Source organism: Lytechinus variegatus, chromosome 7 (genome assembly GCF_018143015.1).
Source record: "Lytechinus variegatus isolate NC3 chromosome 7, Lvar_3.0, whole genome shotgun sequence".
In the NCBI taxonomy this organism is placed as follows: Eukaryota; Metazoa; Echinodermata; class Echinoidea; order Temnopleuroida; family Toxopneustidae; genus Lytechinus; species Lytechinus variegatus.
In genome coordinates this window covers 37139022-37159447 of record NC_054746.1, presented here as the reverse complement: position 1 = coordinate 37159447, position 20426 = coordinate 37139022, and the positions used below count along the sequence as shown (strand labels likewise).

Sequence of the window (20426 nt, the reverse complement as noted above, 5' to 3'; positions counted from 1 at the left end):
GGTCCCCTCCAAAGGACCTGGATTGACAACTGATTTAGTGCATTATGTATATTGATGCAACTTACTTCAATATAAGGGAGACATATTATTCACAAGTATGAAATAATGAAAAAATTATGATTTTATGTAATAACATAAGAAAACGGAAAGTGGAGATGTGACATCAGCCCACCAAATGAATATTCATGACGACTGTTTTCACAAAATATTGCTTAACTTTAAACTTCAATAACTTTATTATTTGTTATCCGATTTTGATGAAATTTTCGGCATTTTGCTCAGTGAATAACTACTCTATGTACTAAGATATGAATATTTTCAGCCCGGACCATCCCTTTAAATAGAGTCAGGGTTGGGTTTGGGGTGGCTGTCGCAAAAGGAACTCTTTCCAGATTTTGTCTTTATATTTAAATGTACAAGGCCCATGGAGGATTTCATTGACTACCTGCATAGATTCGGAGCAAATTTTGTCAATGAAAATTGCTTCATGAATTTTTTCTCTCCAAAACTTGATTAGATTTAGATAAAGGTAAGAGCTCATGGTAAGAGATCAAGTTTGGCCCTTTTATAGGACATACAGTACCAATCAATTAGGTGCATGTGATAGCATAGAATTCATTAATAAATTGACAACATTGGTCTACTATTGCCATGTATAAGGGGAGCCCTATTGTCCATGTTCAGACTTTGTAGAGCAACCAATGATGCAGTGCATGTCTGAAGCTTTTGGTCAATAAGCCAGTTCGTAGTTCCTTTCTGCGCATGATCAAAAGATTCTACGCATGATCAGAGGAAGGTCATTTGTACTAAAGTGACATGGTGGTTTAAAATCTAATGAGATAAGCACCAACTTTGATGTCTTGATTATTCATATATTCTTTTGAATTGTGGTTTTCATTTACATCCACAAAAAACAATAATGCGTCCACGAACGACTGGTATTTCACAGTTTGTCAAGTACATTTTGCAACATGCTAAGATATGCATTCAAAGTAGGAATGCAACAAATACCTTCATTAAGTGTTCATTGGTGTGCTATTCTAGTCACCTGGTCTATTCAATTTCTTCATCCTGCTATGTAAGGCAAGCTTACGTAATATCTTGCTTTGAAATCTGCCTATCATAATGAAAGAAATGAAAGGTCATTTGACCCAAATTGTCCATAAGTAGTACGAACTGGTCTATTATCAAATGCAAGAGATATGACAAGTTTGAAGGTGTTGTTATTATCAGTATTGTCCTTTAGGATTTGTGAAAAGACAACACTGTCACTACATGTATAGGCTTACAGTATAGACCTACATACATGTACAGTATACATGTATATCCAACTTAGTTTTTCTTGTGATGTTAAATGGGCTCCAGATAGATCTAGATACACAGGGTGGCACTAAGTTTTTTGTAAGTTTGCTTGACTATGAATGATGGGATGCCGGTTCTTGGGTGCCATTACCAGATCAGATTCTCAGTCATTTCCATCATATCATGTTGGTCTATTCAAGTTCTTGTTAATAGCAATGGCTCATTTACCAAATTTGATAAGAGTAAAGTCACCTATAGCATTCTGTGATGTATTAGGGTATCAAAATATTGAGCATAATAATCAAGGATCACCAGTTATAAACAGCAGCTGTATGAAATGGGTCATCTCTCAAAGTGTATGATTTTTAATTCTAAGGTTTGAATGGTCTCTGTCTACAGCTTTAATTCATGAAATATTAAGAATAATCTAATATTGAAAAAGATTTCGAATATTGAATATTGTTTGTATGATAATGAAGAGGTTGATGTAATACAAATATACTGTTGAGGCATAGATGAACTATATATTTTTTTCTGTGTACCTGCACTGTTGCACTTGTGTTCACTGAATACGGCCTTACACCTGTTAAAGAGATGGAAGTTGTGCAGTCTTTCAGGACAGGGGTCATGATCTTGACTCAACCTTGCTCAAAATACCTAGTTGTAGACCCAGGCATAATGTTTGCATTATAATTTGATGTTTACAATGTCCCAACCCAAAGATGACCTGGAGCTTACTTTATATTACCATGGAAACCTTAATTTGATTGGCGGTTGAGCCATGCTTCCATTGTATTTATTAGTTATTACGAACATGTAAATGCAAAGTTACCTTAATAGTGAGTTGTATCATACTTTGAAAATGCTTTTTGAAAAATGAGTGCAAAATATGTATTTTGACATTGGAGAGAAGATGAGACTTTAGCAACATTACAGGTTTACTTTTTTGATCAAGTTATTTTGATAAAATATCATTCTTCAATATAGCTTAGTGTATTACAGACACTAAACTGTATTCAAAATTTACAAAATTGAAAGATGTAAAGAATACAATCATTAAAAATTAATGTGTTTCTCGCTCTCTGTCTTAGCTTCTACCTATCTCTTATCCCCCCTCTCTCCTTGGTTATAGCGTACATGTTAATGTAGTTATTTATTAAAATGAATTTCAGAGTTAATTTACATAGTACTTAAGATTTAATGATATTTTATAATATAAAAATATATTGTGAAAGATTAACTCATTTCTTTATAGGAACTGGTATTGCATTGTACATATTATCCATTTTCCATTTTACAGATAGGGCTATAATAATGTGACTGGTTATAGTATGAACAACTTTGTAATCATTATTTGCATGAATTTACTGTATTATGAAATAAAAAGCAAGAAGAAAAATAACTTAACAAGCATGATCAACCATGCCTCTCCTTATGTGTACAATAATGCTTGTCATAGAGAGTGATAATTTAACCTTAATTTTTACCTCTTTCTGTGTGCCTCAAGTGACAAGAATCAATTTGTCAATAAACTGCTTGCTTTTAGCTCCTTTTAGGTTTTGGGGAAATGTCACTTCATGCCTAATTTAGATTTCTCCCATTTTTCCCACTTAAAAGGATTATAGAAGACAATGATGTGACAGGTGATTGTTACTTGGAGAGGAGTTTAAGGAAGGGAGCTAACAGTGTTTAGGAGGATCTACCTTGCAGTTATTGACTCTCTTAAAGGCATTTATCAAAGTAAAAGGTAAGTTGTTTGTTACATCTAGTACCTCTTGATTTTTCACCAATGAGGGATTGTCACTAAACATGTATGCACGCACAACCACAGGTACTTCTGATTTTTAAAAATTATACCATTCAAGTTTTCCCCAAGTGCTAATTCCTGTACAAAATATAATCCAAGGAAGGCAGGGGAAAACACACTTTTTACTTGGTATGACAATATTCCAACTAATGGTATAAATGCAAAATAATTTCTACTTGAACTTTCAGTATGACTGCTTTTTACAGTGAAATATTTTAGGTTGTTTATCCATGTATATCATGATTGATATAAAAAAAAAATCTGCTATTATATTTATTTAAAATTTGTTTCTTGTACAATGTCGTACATTGTATTGAAGTAGAATAGTAATTGTCCACCTTAACCATTTTTAAAACCAGAGTTAGATGATGAGGAGGACAGGGGGCTACTGCTAATAGTAATTTAAATAAACAAGACAACAAAGCTGCAGTATAGATTGATGCATTCTGAGAAGCAATTATTTTCTTCACAACTTCCTTAATGCAAACTCCTCACTATCGCTTTTGTTTTGCTTTGTAATCCCAAGGAGCTACAAGTGATTTATCAATAGCACACATTGCGTGATACTTTCACATACATTATGACAAGTACTTCATTTGATGAGGGCCAGGGAAGAAAGATTGCTAGTTTAGAAATTAGAATTACTCATGTAACAACTTCTAGGGCATACATGTAAATGTCCAAGACAACATTCTCACTACCATTTCAATGATATGTATTCCATTTTTGTCTCACCTGCATAGCAGAGTGAGACTATAGGCGCCGCTTTTCCGACGGCGACGGCGGCGTCAACATCAAATCTTAACCTGAGGTTAAGTTTTTGAAATGACATCATAACTTAGAAAGTATATGGACCTAGTTAATAAAACCTAGTTCATGAGACTTGGCCATAAGGTTAATCAAGTATTACTAAACATCCTATTAGAGTTTCATGTCACATGACCAAGGTCAAAGATCATTTAGGGTCAATGAACTTAGACCATGTTGGGGGAATCAACTTCAAAATCTTAACCTGAGGTTAAGTTTTTGAAATGTCATCATAACTTAGAAAGTATATGGACCTAGTTCATGAGACTTGGCCATAAGGTTAATCAAGTATTACTAAACATCCTATTAGAGTTTCATGTCACATGACCAAGGTCAAAGGTCATTTAGGGTCAATGAACTTAGGCCATGTTGGGGGAATCAACATCAAAATCTTAACCTGAGGTTAAGTTTTTGAAATGTCATCATAACTTAAAAAATATATGGACCTAGTTCATTAAACTTGGACATAAGGTTAATCAAGTATCACCAAACATCCTGCATGAGTTTCACGTCACATGACCAAGGTCAAAGGTCATTTAGGGTCAATGAACTTTGGCCGATTTGGGGGTATCTGTTGAATTACAATCAAAACTTTAAAAGTTTTTGGATCTGATTTATGAAACTTGGACATAATAGTAATCAAGTATCACTGAACATCCTGTGCAAGTTTCAGGTCACATGATCAAGGTCAAAGGTCAGGGTCAATGAACTTTGGCCGAATTGGGGGTATTTGTTGAATTACCATCATAACTTTGAAAGTGTGTTGGTCTAGTTCATAAAACTTGGACATAAGAGTAATCAAGTATCACTGAACATCCTGTGCGCATTTTAGGTCACATGACCAGGGTCAAAGGTCAATGAACTTTGGCTATAATGGGGTTGTCTGTTGAATTAATATCATAACTTTGCAAGTTTATTGATCTGACTTTTGAAACTTGGACCTAAGAGTAATCAAGTATCACTGAATATCCTGTGCAAGTTTCAGGTCACATGATCAAGGTCAAAGGTCATGTGAGATCAATGAACTTTGGCCGCATTGGGGGTATTTGTTGAATTACCATCCTATCTCTGTAAGTGTATTGGTCTAATTCATAAAACGTGGAAATAAGAGTAACCAAGTATTACTGAACATCTTGTGTGAGTTATAGTAGTTTTCAAAGTCAGCACTGCTGCTATGTTGAATCGCGTGATGCAGGTGAGACGGCCAGAGGCATTCCACTTGTTAATGTTTTGATTCACTTTAATTTATATATAAATGCATCACAATTCGGCTTGGCCGCCATGATATATGATTTTTATCAAATGAACCATCTATCTATAAATCTATCTATCTATTTTCTTAAAATGGCCTCAAGCAGAAGAAGCCCTAGCTATTAATGAGAATTGGGCAAAGTTCTAGCTTTCAACTAAGAACTATCTAGTCACTGGATAGTGGATACCATTAAAAGAACCTTATTGCCATTTGTTTCATACATAATTTACATTTTTTCCATGCACAGCTAGATTGAATTCTATTGCAAATACTTCGCATGTATGGGCTGTCATCCTACATATTGTTTTGAATCATCCTGGGTAAATATAGTATTTCATGGTGTGTGTTAAAACCATCTTCCATCTATATAGGGAAGTAATGATGTCATGTAGAGAATGTTTTTACTGGAATTCTCTCTGTTCTCACCACATCCTTTTGATGCCAGCGAAGATGGAGATCAATTTCAACGTTTTAATACTAGATGTCCTTCATCAGAGTTTACTATTTCCCTAGGCGGAAATTCTGCGGAGGACCTGGGCTATTTCATGACATTCACATTGACGTCATACTCAATGACAGAGCCAAAGAAATCCAAATAAATCATGGATTAATGTAATGCAAAACTAAAGTTCATTGGTATTATTAGCATTTTACCTGTCCTTGTTTCGTATAATGTTTCAGGAAATTTTTGTTGGTCATGGATGACAGAGATGTTAGTAACATAGTGTAGGCCTTGTTAAAGAATATTTCTTCAACCCTAGAAACGGGATTTTCAAAGACTCCAAATTTACCCAATTAATAATTGGTTGTGAAAAATAGATGTCTTCCTGAAAAAAAGAATGTTTCGAGGGCCATTTTTTGGAGATCAACAGTGGCTAAAAGTTTTTTAATTACAACAGAGATTGCAAACATCATTCTTTGGGCCTCTTCTACGGATATGTATTGCATATTCATAGTCAAACTTACTTGTCAGGGGATAGGTGGGCTTTAAAAAGAAGGGAAAAAAATTGTGATTGAGTGATATCCCCAACTAATTGAGTAGTACATGTATATTTGTGTTTTGACATTTGGGATTCTCTTATTCTAGCCTAAGAAAACAGGACAAGATATGCTACCTGAATAACTGAGACAAATTGATTTGGGCCTTGTAACTTATGATACAGATCCCTCAAAACCATCTTGAATAAATCAGACGAAAGAAATAGCATATATGCAATGGATATCAAGCCCATTTTAATACTTCAGTTTCTTTTGTGGAATTGTATTCAAATTATTTCCAGTGTTAATCCTTCTGTTCACCGTGAGAGTTATTTTAGGTAGATTTGTGTCATTATACATTATTAATAGTTATTAAACTTCTATTTATTCTTTACTTTCATGGTTTATTTTCATCTATTTCCTCAGTCTCTACAATCTTCAGTAATCTGCTTAACTGTGAAAGCAAAGTTAACAGATTAGCAAGATAAGAAATTGGATTTGAGGAGAGATAATCAGCTTCAATGAAATAGGGGTTTTTGTTGCACAAAATTATTTTCTTTTTTTCAAGGATATTATGAGGAATACAAAGCCACTGTTTGGATTCTTGTATTAATTCTTAGTTGGACGTTATCACTGATATTATTACCTTTGATTTCAGAAATTTATACAGATTAAGAAAGAAGAAAACCAATGCCTGTCTTTGTATCTAACTGAGTTTAAAGGACAAGTCCATCCCAATAAAAAGTTTATTTGAATAAAAAGAGAAAAATCCAACAAGCATAACACTGAAAATTTCATCAAAATCGGATGTAAAATAAGAAAGGAATGACATTTTTAACTTTTGCTTAATTTTACCGGTCTGTATGCAAATGAGGGAACTGAAGATATCGCTCACTCACTCGCTATTTCCTTTGTATTTTAATATGAAATATGAAATATTCAAATTTTCTCATTTAATTCCTCCCTTTACCACTGTTTTAACAGTTCATGGTTCAGTCAAGTTTATCTTTATTGTCAAATCTGTCAAGAACAAAATTTTTACAAGAGAAAATGAATTACTATTCAAATGCTTTTTGATTCTAAAAGTCATAATTTGTGAATTTTAGAATACCGTATTTCATTTATACCTGTAGCATGGGTAACATACTTGCCCTTGCATTGTGCAACAGATATAGATTAAAAAGTGAATAAGATGTCAGACAAGACAATTTGTGTCTTTGTTGATCTGTAAGAAGCCTGTATAGTGTGTGGTTTCACCCATCTATTGTTCCTAAATAGGTCTATTTGATTGATCATTTGAAGCAGACCAGTACGAACAAACAGGCTTCTAAATCTTGCATTCCATCCAAACCTCAATCAATTACTTAAACTTTATTTTTAGTCAGTGTTTGCAATCTCATCATCATAATCTTCATAGGAATTCAGCCCCATCAATATGCAGAAACTTTTAAAGGAGTTTGTCTGCGTAATAGTATGCTCTCTTTTCTAAGCTTTCAAGTTGAAAATCATTGTAGAATTTATGCATTTAACCCCGGGGGGGGGGGGCCACTTCCATTCACAAGTGGATACCATGCGCGACCATGGGGTCTCGAAAAGCACCCTAAACACGTAATTTCCATATTCTGAAAATGCACCCCTTAACAAGTATTGGCGTGTGAAACCCTTCCCTTAACAAGTATTGGAAACAAAACGATATACTCTTGGCAAATATTCCCTGAAATGAACCCCTAAACAAGTACAGGAATGTTTTGTTACGGGTCCTTCGGTCGTCGGCTTTACCTTATTTGGTTTAGTACGACCCCATCTTCTACACCTCGCGCAAATCGGACTCTAAACACGAAGTGTTGGGGCAAAAAGGACATCCTTTATAAAACATTTTAATTTTGTTTTATCATCCCCGCAAATTCGACCCTAAACACGTAATTTTCCTAGCGAAATAGATACCCTTTTTTCATTATTTTTGTGTTTTTGACACCCTTATCACGTTACGTACGTAACGTGCCCTATCGTGAAAAAGACATCCTTTTTACGTGTTTTTTTGGTCCCGCATGGTATCCACTCGTCAATGTAAGTGGCCCCTCCGGGCATTTAACACAAGTTCATTACTTCAAAACAACTTAAGCATCATAGCATGAGTGTTTGTGATATTTTGTTTTACATGTTTTACAAGAAAATAATAAGAAGTTCTATTGACTGATAAGTGAAAAGGCCCCCACTTTAGCCAAAGCCTTGTTATCCTGTTGTAATCCCATTATAATGGTGGGACCAATGTTGTGGTGATATTGATTTAATAAGTACAGGAAACGTTATTGATGTAATGTTTTTATGCACAGTTGTTAGTATTCTATTAGCCCAGAATAATGGTAGATATGATGCCTTGGTTGTAAAGAAAACCCTGGACAATATAACGAGCAGGTCCTTTAAATGGCCCCATACAGCTCCAGCAGCTCATAGCTGTGCTGGGTCAATACCCGATAGAGCCAACTTTTCTGGAGTGCATGAGTGGCCTTGAGAATCTTGTAACACCATTACAATAGGATGCTATTGTTATTGGTAGAGGTAAATACCCCTCTCCCAGCAGACGACTCTGAATACTCTCCACTCACTCTCATGTGCAGTAGCATACTCTCTGAACCCTAGGATTTTGAACAATAGGAGACTGCACACACACATAAACCCAGCCTTGATGTGCTCAGTGGTAGAGATCGTGATGCAGGTTGTTTCCCACAGCTTCTGTTCCGATTAGATCTGGTGTAGCAGTGCAGTGTTCGCCTCGGAGCTGTCATTAGTAGCTTTCAGCACTCACCGTGCAGCGGCCTACATACACGTACCTCATTTTCTCAAGCTTTAATTGCTATACACATCTGTGGAATCATTCAACAAAGGATGGCAAGGCAGACCTGTGTAATTTACTTCCAATTCTTGTAATTCCATCACCCAAAATTAGACGCTGAAGTGATTTTGGATTAAAACTGCGGTAATGCTGAGAGTGTGTACATATGACTCCTCGGAAGTGCTCATGGAATCTTTCATTTGGAATACTCCAAGCATCTAAATGTTTTCTATTCTTCATTTGCTTTGGTAATTAAGAAATATTCAGGTCAGTATATAATTCATGATATTTTGAAAATATTAGTACAGTATGTATAGCATGCATGTACTTTGTTATTTCTCTACTTTCACATCATTTTTCTTCTCTTTTTTTAAATAATATGAATATTTTACTAGACGAAATGTACAATATTCAATGGATGAACATATGTGTGTATAGATAGAGATTACCTTTTATTGTTACTAAATTCAAAATTAGAGGATGCAATATTCATACTGCATACCTGTATAGCTGAATGATTTATTGATCAAAATACCAGTTGTTAAGTAGGAAGTTATTAGCAAGGTAAAGTATGGTTGGATTATGCATGGAGTGATACAATTACTCAAGCAAAAGCTTGAGCATTTATTACTCATGTTCTTTTGAAGAAACATTAAATGTAGTCAGGGATTTGATATGTAGGCCTACTGTCAAAGAATGTTGTATTGATGTTATTTTTCTTTTGGTATCTATTGGCAATTTACCTGTAATGATTTGCAGTGTGAATTCTAATTGAGAATGACATTTATGAGGACTCCAAGATTCCCAGTGTGTTTCCCTCAAACACTTCCTCTTCCTGAGGTGAAATAATGACAGTTCTTGTTATTTGATCCACCTCCATCAGTGATTAAATAAATCTAAGGACACCTAAGGTCATGGCTGCAGATGCTCTGTTGACAGGCCCCAGCTCCCCTTTCCTTGGCTTTGTATAAAAAACAAATGTACCCTTTTGTATTTTTCCTGTTTGTGATTTGATATAGAATGTGCCCAATATAAAGTGGCATTACTTTTTAAATGTATAAAAATAAGGCCTGCACCTTTATGTCAAAAATTTCCATGCTTAAATGCAATTTTAACTGGACTTTCATGTTAATGAAAACAATGAGAAATTTAATACCCTCTAAAGATAACATACAAGATTGACCTGGAAACTTGTCTGCAGAAACAACTGTATAAAGGTTTATAAATGAGAATTCTTCAGCTATTACATTGAATTAGTTTTGCCATAAATTGTTATTTTTGTTTATCCTGTTTCCGATTCAGCAGCTTGCCAAGCATAAAGGTTTGATATTGTCACAGTCATTGCTCATTGAGAGGGTACTCTCTCAAAGGAGCACAGTGTACCTAATCTATTTTCAAATATAAGTTTTGGCTCATTACTTGATCTATAACCTTTGGCAATATTCAGTGACCTGTTTGCTATGACAAAAATGCAGTTCCAGTTAAATGGCTTGACCACAGTTATTTCAAGAAAAATTCTTTACTCATTCAAACCATTATTTTACCATTGATTATACCCTTTAAGTCGACATGGGCTTCTAACTACAGATCACCGATCAATATGAATATAAACAGATCAATTGAAATGTTTCTCAATTGAATGCATGATACAGTGCGTATTTAAATCATTGTTCTGTTATGTAGGCTTGAAGAAAATTTGAATACATTGTTGACTAAAGAATAGAAACTATTTTGTAATATTTGTTGTATGGGAATCCTTACCCTATTACAGATTGGATTAATGGTTTCCCTGTCTCCATAACATCATATACTTTCAGATCGATTGTTCAGTGTCCTTCATTGATATTACTTTTCTAGCATTCATGGAGAATAGATGCAGACCTTGCAGCTATTATCAGTAATTATTGATGATTAGTAAATCTTCATTGATTGCTACTTAGGATTCTTTGAAGCAGGAAATTAAACCCCTCATGTCCTGAATTCAATGTACAGTTTCCTTATTATAAATTTACAATTGCCGCTGTAGGGAAAATCCTTGCTCAATTATTTTCATTTTCGTAAGCTTAGTCCAGTGAGATGTTTTCTTTATCTATTCTTTGATTGAAACTGAAGATTGTTGAAAGCAAATATATGTAGATCTTCAATAGAGAGTTGTTGCTAGTCAGACACAGAGTGAAACCAAAATCATATTACATGAAATGTAAATACCAAAAGTCTTTCATACCTGCACAAGGAAAATATGGTAGTGTTAGTTTTACATTTTTCTTTTGAAACAGATTGTCTATTGCAGCATAATGCATATACATAATGATCTTTCATTTTTTTATGCACATGCATGAAGCGACATGCAGCATGCAGAGAAAATGTCTTTGTGCTCCGGCACGTGTATGCATCTGATCATTGAACAATGAGGTATAATTCACCCCCTGACGACGGTTTGGCAGGCGCTTCAGATCAACTCCAGCATGGAACTGCATCGCCTGTATACCCTGCTGCTGTCGCTCAGGGAGATGATTTCCGCCCGAGAATCAAAACCGGTCTCCATTGTTATGCCGTAAAATGATGGTATTGGTACAGTGAGTCATATCCGTGGAATCCCCCATGTATTCAATTATTTACCTTGCTCTGTATGAATGAGGAGTTGTGATGAGAAATATTAGGAATAATGAGAGCACAAAGGGTATTCATTTCATCCATGGTAAAGCCATTGCCCTCTATCATACGCTTTTCAATTTCCACACCTAATTGATTCATTTATATTTGATCAGATTTCTGAGCTTGATGTAAAGCCATTCAGGCAATAGCTTTTAATATCATCCATCACATTTTTAAACTTCATTTTTTTCCCACTTGTGCATGTTTCCAATAATGCCAAACATTCACATGCAGTAAAATGCAATCATTTCAATGAATTCATGATTTATTAAGCTACAGTATCATTTGCAGTAATATATAATTCTCATTTAGAAGTCATTGTCCAGATAATGATATGTTTTCCCTCATTAGAGCTCTACTGCCTGTTTAGGAAATGAGGAGAGAGAAATGCTATTAAAATAAACAATAGTTTAATGGAAAATTAGCAATTTGATATTGAAACGATCATAGCTAATGGGTCTAAAAACCAATCAAATGTGACAGAATTGTGATGAGTTGAGCAAAATGAAAGAAAAGAAGAGAGAGAGAGAGAGAGAGAGAGAGGTTGATGGGGTGGGAGGGTATAAGGTTTGTGGACTCTGTACCTCAATGCATTACACTGATGTTCTCTGGTTAATGAATAACCAGACTGAAATATCTCTGTAGATGCTACTGACGGCCATATTTGCAAGTTGCTTTGTTTTTATTTGATTCAAATGCAAATATATGCATGCTGAATTGATATACGATGTGTTGAAGTCAATTAAAATCTTTATACAGGAGAGGACTCTTTCTCATTCAGTTATTTACCCAATACTGTAGCGTTCAAATCTGGTGTCTGTCTACATATCAGGGATATTCATTCTTGCTATGAATTGAATTCTGCAACATTTGAATTTGTTATGGATTGGTGAAAACTCTTCTCTGATACTGCTGATTAAGATATCCAATGGTTTATCACAGCAAATCTGTGAAATGTGTCATGTGGATTAATCAATTTGGTGGATATGCCTAAACCAGTTCCTTTGTAATGGATTAGGAAAGACTGTATGTGTTGTACGTGTGAGTATGGATTAATACTTGGATTAAACCATGGCCCGTCTGCATCCATTTTCACAGAACTGGGGAGGCCTCCAGTTACAAGGTCAGTGCCAGTAGCACAGTCTTGTTCATTGATTGTATAGATTTCATTTTGTGTTTGTCACCTTTGCGGTTGTGTTAGTAGTGATCTACTCTGGTTGTACCATGGACCTATTACGAGATAGGTCCATGGTTGTACAAACATGAAGCAGCTTGTGAACATTCCCTCTTTCGCATTTACCGGTAGGTGTTTATCCATGTAGGCTTAACAGATAATTTCTGTCCCTCTGTCCCAGATGTTATAAATATAAAATCTGCATGTACATGTAGGCCTAGATGTTTTGATGGAGAGACAATCAAAGAGACTGATACCCCTTTCATAAACCCAATTATGCGGATAATATCCGCATAATTTGGTTGTAAAATCGGAGCAGGACCAGAATTATCCGCATTAATTCGATGCTGCGATTATCCGCATAATAGTGGCATTGGGACCAGATTTTATATGAACGCATTTCCAAAGTAATGCGGATAATTGCCATGGTGCGGTCACAAGGTCACCCTTTTCCAACACAACCCCATTGGAGGGGGTGTGTGCAGTTGCCTTGACAATTATCCGCCTTTTTCAGATCTGGCGCTCGTAAAAAATAGTGCGGATTATTATTTATTATTTATTAAACACCCATCTGGTAGCATAATTCTCCTCACTGAAGTATCAAAGAAGCCAAAGTATTTCTTCCATGAGCAATAGAATTGATGATATTTCATAGGTACAAAGACAACTGAAGCATTAATTTTTTTTGATAAATTTTATTTCAGTAAAAAAATTTAAACCTTCTAAACATGCAAACAACTGTAAACTTGCACTTATAATCCTGATTTTCATCAATTTTGATCAAAATTTTGTTTATGATTTATTTTAAAAAGTGCAATCCAGCAACTACTGGAGTGGATCTCCTATTATAGCTTTATCTTTTTTTAGAGGGGGTGGGGGGGTAGGTTATTTGAAGGTTGGTTTCTCATAGATAAAGAATAAATGAAGTTATTATTCACCTAATCACCTGCATGGGTCAGTTCCTCCTATCAAGTTGAAATTAGGTGAAGTCATTAGCTAGATTAGGTGTGCAGTCAGACATGCTTCCCTTACTCTACTAGGTCTATTAATATCCAGAAAACTTTGTAACAAGTTCAAGATTATATTGCAATCATCCTCCATGAGAAATTTGACAGTGTTACTGTATCATTGGTCAAATTTAAAGAAAAAAAAGCATCATGACCAAATAATTTGAGAAATTGCCACTTTTACATGAAATACACATTTAGGTGAATTGATAACATGGTGGTAGGCCTAGATTACTCAGAAACAACCAAGGAGTAAATTGAATGAAATGCTTTGGATAGGTTACACAGAGCGATGCTATGAATATTTTGTTATTATGAGAGAAAATATACAAATACAATATTATTTTTAAATAATATTATCACAAATGTTTTTTGTGATTTTTTTTTCAGGTATCAGTATGAACATTTTTCAAATACAAATATGAACCAATCACTTTATATGGACTATTGAAAGGACAAGACATATACCATTCATTGGTATTCACCCAACTTTAAATCATTTACTTGTAAGATAAAGTGGGTATCAAGTATACATGTAATATTTATTTGAAATGACTACATTCTTATTTCATGTATAGATGTAATAAAATAATATTTTCCTTCAATTGCAGAAATCAAGTTTTGGAATTATGCTAAATTTGAATACAAAACTGTAACAGCTGTGAGGCTTGTTCAGTCCACAGTTCATGTTGACATGAGGGTGGTATGACTGATGGTTATATTGATTCATAACATATTCCGCTATTAGAGCCAATTGTAGAGTGCGATGATCTATCGCTCAATACACCCTCTGGGGGGAACCCTCCTCATCAATACTGAATATTGATAGTTCCACGCTGAATCTTCCATCGTAATAACTTCCACCGTGGCATGCTTCTCGCCTGCGGGCAAGATGCAGCTTTACGCATTAAGATGCGTTTGAATAGCGTTGTGTGTCCGTGTGGAATTGTTGTGTGAGGGTTATGCACCATATTATGTATATGTATATAAATATATCTCTCTATAGAGTTTTTCACTCATTTGCTTTCTATAGTAGATGTAGAAATGTTGCATGTACGTGTTTGAATCACATCAGTAGGACTTTCTCTATGACTAATTGTCTGCTGCGATGTATTCAAACAGCATATTTTGAGAATTGAAAACAAGTGAAATGGACTCATCATGCTTCATTAAAGATGTGATGGAATATTATGCATATTGGATTGATGGACTGAGTCATCTTGTGTTTCTTTCCTTTCTGCATCATTGCTCATTTCTCCGTCATTCTCTCTCTCTCTTGTTCATCTGCAGAGAGTAGACTGTGCATGTCACCAATCTAGATGTTTATATTAAAGTTTATTTCTTTATACCGGATTTTTACACCTGCTTGCTGGAAACAAAAATTGACCTTTTAATAATCAATTAGATGTGAGAACATGTATGTAGCCTATGGAAGTTTAGAGATCACTGCAGTCAGCATAAGCGTCTTCATGTTGGATGACCTGATTATTTCAAACTTGGTTCTTCTTGACTGATGAATACAGTGTGCTAGATGATTAAATTGACAGACTGTACAGTATTCCTGATTGAAATACCTTTAGACAGCTGGCTGGGATACATCATCAATTAGACTCCCTCTGAAGTTTCATATTGAGTTTGACTTTATTATAACAAGTACATGAATACATGTATTAAAATGATACTCTGGTAATTCCATAATTAAGATTTTTATCTTCTAAAATTTAAAATGTCTATGAACCAGTGTTTGATGATTTGCTGTTTACAATCTTCATAGTTGGTGTTTGTCCTCACCTTTGATATCACGTTCGTGTAATCTCATCACACAACCCATATGATTAAAGGTCCCTTGACATTGTCCAAATAGAAAACTATGGGAGTGGAACTGTAGAAAGTTGAAATGAACCGTGAAATCAAGTGAAACTTGGGATGATAAGTGAGGTCTTTGGCTCCCTGTAGGGACTCCTGACTCACACTCCATGACATTCCTGCCTCCTTGCACACCCGGTAGTCACTTCTCGTTTCCTGGAACCCACGTTAAACGGCACCATGCTCCTTATTATCAAGTCAATGAAAGTCTTAGGGAGACCGCTGTCGTTGGGCAGTCGTAGGAAGAAGGCATCCCATGTGAGTGTGGGGGAGGGGTGCAGCATCCACCTGTCACAGGTGCTGTGTAAGGATGACATCATCAAGAAGTGCAGTGATGCTCGAGAAAGACTTGTTGAAATGAATTTAATAAACTCAGCCTATATGTTTGACAGCTGTCCAGACTTGCCATCACCCTTTGGTGAGTCTCTTTAAAGTCATCAATGGATAAAATTTAAACTTGTTTTTGTGAGTGATTCTTATTTATTAGGTTTTCATTTCATCAGAAGGAATAGTAAATCATTTAACTATCAGAAGCCTAATTTGTAGTTTCACACACTTCATTGTTTGTGAAGTTTATGTTTTTTTTTAAATGAGCATATCATTATCATTGAATGGATTTCAAAGTTGTAGCTATCAACATAACAATTATTTTCATTCAAAATACCTATTCAAAGTCAGAAAATATTTTCATGATATTGTTCATGACAAAGGTGTATATAATCCTAAAATAAAGCAAAATGGAATTCTTCATCCATCTGCAGTTAATTGTTTGACTTTCACATATATACATTGCAAAAGTATACAGAAACAGTGACACACCCAGTTGATAAGAAATGATTGGGGAGCTGCAACACCCAATGTCCTCCTGATTAATGTCAAAAGAGGATAGACATAGCTCAAGTAAGGAGTTGTGATATGGCAATTTACTAAATGTGATTTGCTGAATGAATTTAGGTCATATTCTCAGAAAGATAAAGCAGCTTTACAGCGAATAAGCAAGAAGCTACTTTAGAACTGTAACAGCCAGACAGTCTAAAGTGTGTATTATGTGCCGAGGCCTCTTGGACTAGATTTGGTTCATGTGTAATCTGCCCCCTCCCACCCTATCTACGCAATCGAGAGTGGGTAGGATAAAGTACGCCCTCGCTCTCTGATCCAAGCGCCAACCTTGGCCTAGAGTGAGATAGCCTAATACTCTGATGAAATATTCTTACCTTTCTCCCTTCCTTAGACCTTGTTTACATATATCACTGCAGCTATTTTGAGAATGATCCATCTTCCCTGTATACAACCCTCATAAATTCATGTTTACCAGTCATGGTACTAATAAATATTGTTTAATTGTTGAAGGAGAGCTTGATTGTGTTTTATTCCTTCTCTATTAATTATCTTGTAATTACATTGTGCATTTTCCCCCACTGAAACACTGCATTCATCCTCATCAGAGATGCCAAGTTCAAAGACCAGCTATATGCGTGAGATTTTCTGTGAATCTGAGTGAGATCACAGACATTGTGTACAATGTATATGGGGATAGGCTGTGATAATTGCGTGAGACAGAGATTTGAGGGGATGAACAAGAGTCCAAAATGCTTGAGTCTCACGCATAATGCGTGAGACTTGGTAGCTCTGCCACATCAATATGCATGAAAACTTGCAGAATAAGGTGCAGTTAGAGTATTTGATGTATTTGTAATTATAAATAAGGCTGTAGCGTTTGTTTCCTTTTTTCTATGTGAGGCAACCACAGACATATTAACCTGAAGAAGAAAGAAATTTTGTACATCTAGGTGATGTCTCTGGTGCTTTTCCAGACTGTTTATACCTTGTCTCTCATGTGACGAGTTCATCTGCCATTAAGGTTCAAGGTTAAGCAGCCATGTGTTGAAAGCAATGTTTTATTTTGGCGAACCTTGTCTGTCCTTTTTTTTGGTTGAAGTGTGCAGGATCATTCTGTATTTTGTGCTTTCTTTCCCCGAGTTGTGAATTCCTGTCTCCTTTTCTCAAGTCACTGCTTTTTTCTTTGTTTATATCAAATTTCTACCCTAAGTTCTGTTGACATGTAATTAATAGAACGGAATACAAAGTCTTGCTAATTTCCTTTCAATATTTTGCCTGTCTTCCTCGTACTCATGTACATGTATGTACCGTAAACAGCATAAAGCTAATTAATGATGTGAAGTCAAGGGTCATACATATAGCAGAAAAAAGAGGTGATGGTTTAACTTATAGATCCAATATTAGATAAAATCAGAATAAAAATTATTCTGGAATATATAAAAGTTAAGTGTGCACTGTGCAGTATAATACTTTGACTGCATTCAGTTGAGAAATCATTTGATTTTTCTTTGTGTTTTTCAACATTTTGATAGTATAGGTTTTTTATGATAAATAAAAAAAAACCTCTGAGGTAATGATTGACTTGTGACACTGTGAACCTCAATTCATTAGGTAATCACTGGTTATCATCCCCTTCAAAGTGTGATGTACATCCTCATTATAATATCATTAATAAGACCCAAGCCTTTCAGTCTGGTGAATTTTCTCAATTAACCCAATTAACCAATTCTTAATGAGTCTGATTGCATGTTTGTTTGTTTTTAGAAGGAAATGATTGGACTCACAATTTCCTTGTGATAATGGAGCTGTCTACTCATCTTGATAAGAATGCACTTGATGAGTCCTAAATTCCTTTATTAATCCAAAGTTCATGCAGTCACTGAAAAGTCAACTAAGTCATCCCATGTTTTTTTTTTATAAAGATTATCTTTCTACAAGAACACTGAAAAAAGAATCAGCCTTGATGATTTTTTTGATTTCTGATGAATCCATCTGCAAAATATAAAAAAAAATAAAACCACAAAATAATTGTTATCTCTCTGCAGGCCTAGATATACTGGAGAGTTTTATATTATTCATCAATTTTCACATCCTTTAATTATAGTAAGGCCTATTTCGCTTTGATGGATTGTACTCAATTACGTGTATCTATTCTTAATTAGTCTAATATATACATTGATGTTTGGTATAGAAGGAAATGTTTAGACTTGATGATTTCCATGTGACAATTAAGTTGTCTACTAATCTAGTAAAGGAAGACATTCAATGAGTCAATTCTTGAACAGGGTTCACTCAGTCATTTCAAAAGTCACATACATGTTATTTTCTCTAACTTAAAATCACTTCTGTGTGATTCTGGATAGAAGAGAATTAGGATTGTTCAATTCACTATGAACACAGGACTTAGGGCTTAAATATTTAGTTGGAAAAAAAAGTAAAGAAAGTAATGAAAACAATAACATGATCGGGAAGTGAAATGCGTGCACACATCTGGTCTGATGCATCCTTTATGGTTAGCAAAAACAATATTGATGGCTGATGCATATCTGAATACACAAAAAATATCACGCAATGACTTGTCTGTGTAATGTAAGCTAGAAGAAGATTGGTATGATGATATGATTATTATGAGCAATTCAAAGGAAATATGCTCACAGATTATTTGTAGAATTATGGTATGACTTTAAGAAAGGTTGAGCATTTGATATGTGATAATGTTTTCACTTTTCTCGCACACGTAGCTTGAAGTTGAAGACAGCCAGATCAGCGGGCATTCATTGTCATCGCCTTTCTTGCAGAAGGGCATTAGACTTGTGCCAATTCTTGTTTTTAAGGTACTCTCACATGCAATGTACATTTCGCAATTGGTCATGCTAGAGCCAACTCCGTTCTGCCTGCCTGGCAACAAGGAGAGTCAGATACATGTGGGTGAACAAGTGCGAGTATAGACTTATGCCCTTATGACTATAAGATGAAATCTTAATGGAATTTATCTATTTCATTGATGATTCTCACAACAAGGCTTTGTGATACATGTATATTTCTCATTATATAATATTGATATTTGCAAAGATAATACATTATCACGATGATCATCTGTAGGTCTGTACCTTTCCAATTACAAAATTGTGGTTTTATCATAAATATCAAAAAGGATTTCCCTTGAATTCCATTGCATTGATGTTGATTGCCTGAATGGAATATTTGTTTCTTAAAATAGAATGATTAAAACTATATCTATTCGAGGAAGAACACTGTCTCGGCCTGGTCCGTTTCTCAATCAGACAGGAATCATGAGGATGTGATTGAGTTCCTGTATTGCCCTGGCCTACGCTCTAAACAAACTTATGTTTTCATTCATAATGACTCTCATTCCTCTACCTCAGACATATAAATGTAGACATAGCGGTATCATTACTCATAGCAGAGGATTTGTAGTCTGGTGTGATTGGCATTGCAGGGCAATACTCAGATCAAAATCTGAAATAGGATTTGTTTTCCTGATCTGTGCAGATAAACGTTAATTACATAGGATTCATCACTGTCAGAAACAAGGCTAGTTTCAACTGTCATACCTTCTATGCTTTCAGGAAAGGGGAGCTATAAAGAATATTAATGATGAGGTATACGCCACAAAGTACATGTAAGTGTCATATGCTTTATTAATAATGAAATTAATTGGTCATTTAAAGTAATTTAGATAACATTTTATAGTTGATTATATCTCACCATTCGTTAAAAGAGTACAAATTAATCTTCTTTACAATTAATACTATCTGCTGAAAATGGAACTATAGGAAGCTTACCATTAAACTTAGAAAACAAAAATAGGAGCAATGTATAGTCTATCGGGACAATTCAAGTTTTAACAAATCCAGATCCTTGATACAAAAGTTGTGATAGCA

The 20426-nt window shown here is 35.0% G+C and overlaps 1 protein-coding gene across 2 annotated transcripts in view; it reads left to right on the top strand.

Moving 5' to 3' along the window:
* Positions 1–8636: 8636 nt before the first annotated feature.
* The window catches only part of LOC121419177, an 84230-nt gene continuing 72440 nt past the window's right edge, over positions 8637–20426 (top strand). Inside the window, exon 1 of one of the 2 annotated variants that reach the window (XM_041613528.1) lies at positions 8637–9246. Coding sequence is in view for 1 of the 2 variants with exons in the window: in XM_041613526.1 (XP_041469460.1) it covers positions 12706–12757 (52 nt within the window). In the remaining variant the exon portion in view is untranslated. Of the gene's footprint in view, positions 9247–12246; positions 12758–20426 lie in introns of those variants that run through there. The other variant, XM_041613526.1, reaches the window with a different exon arrangement.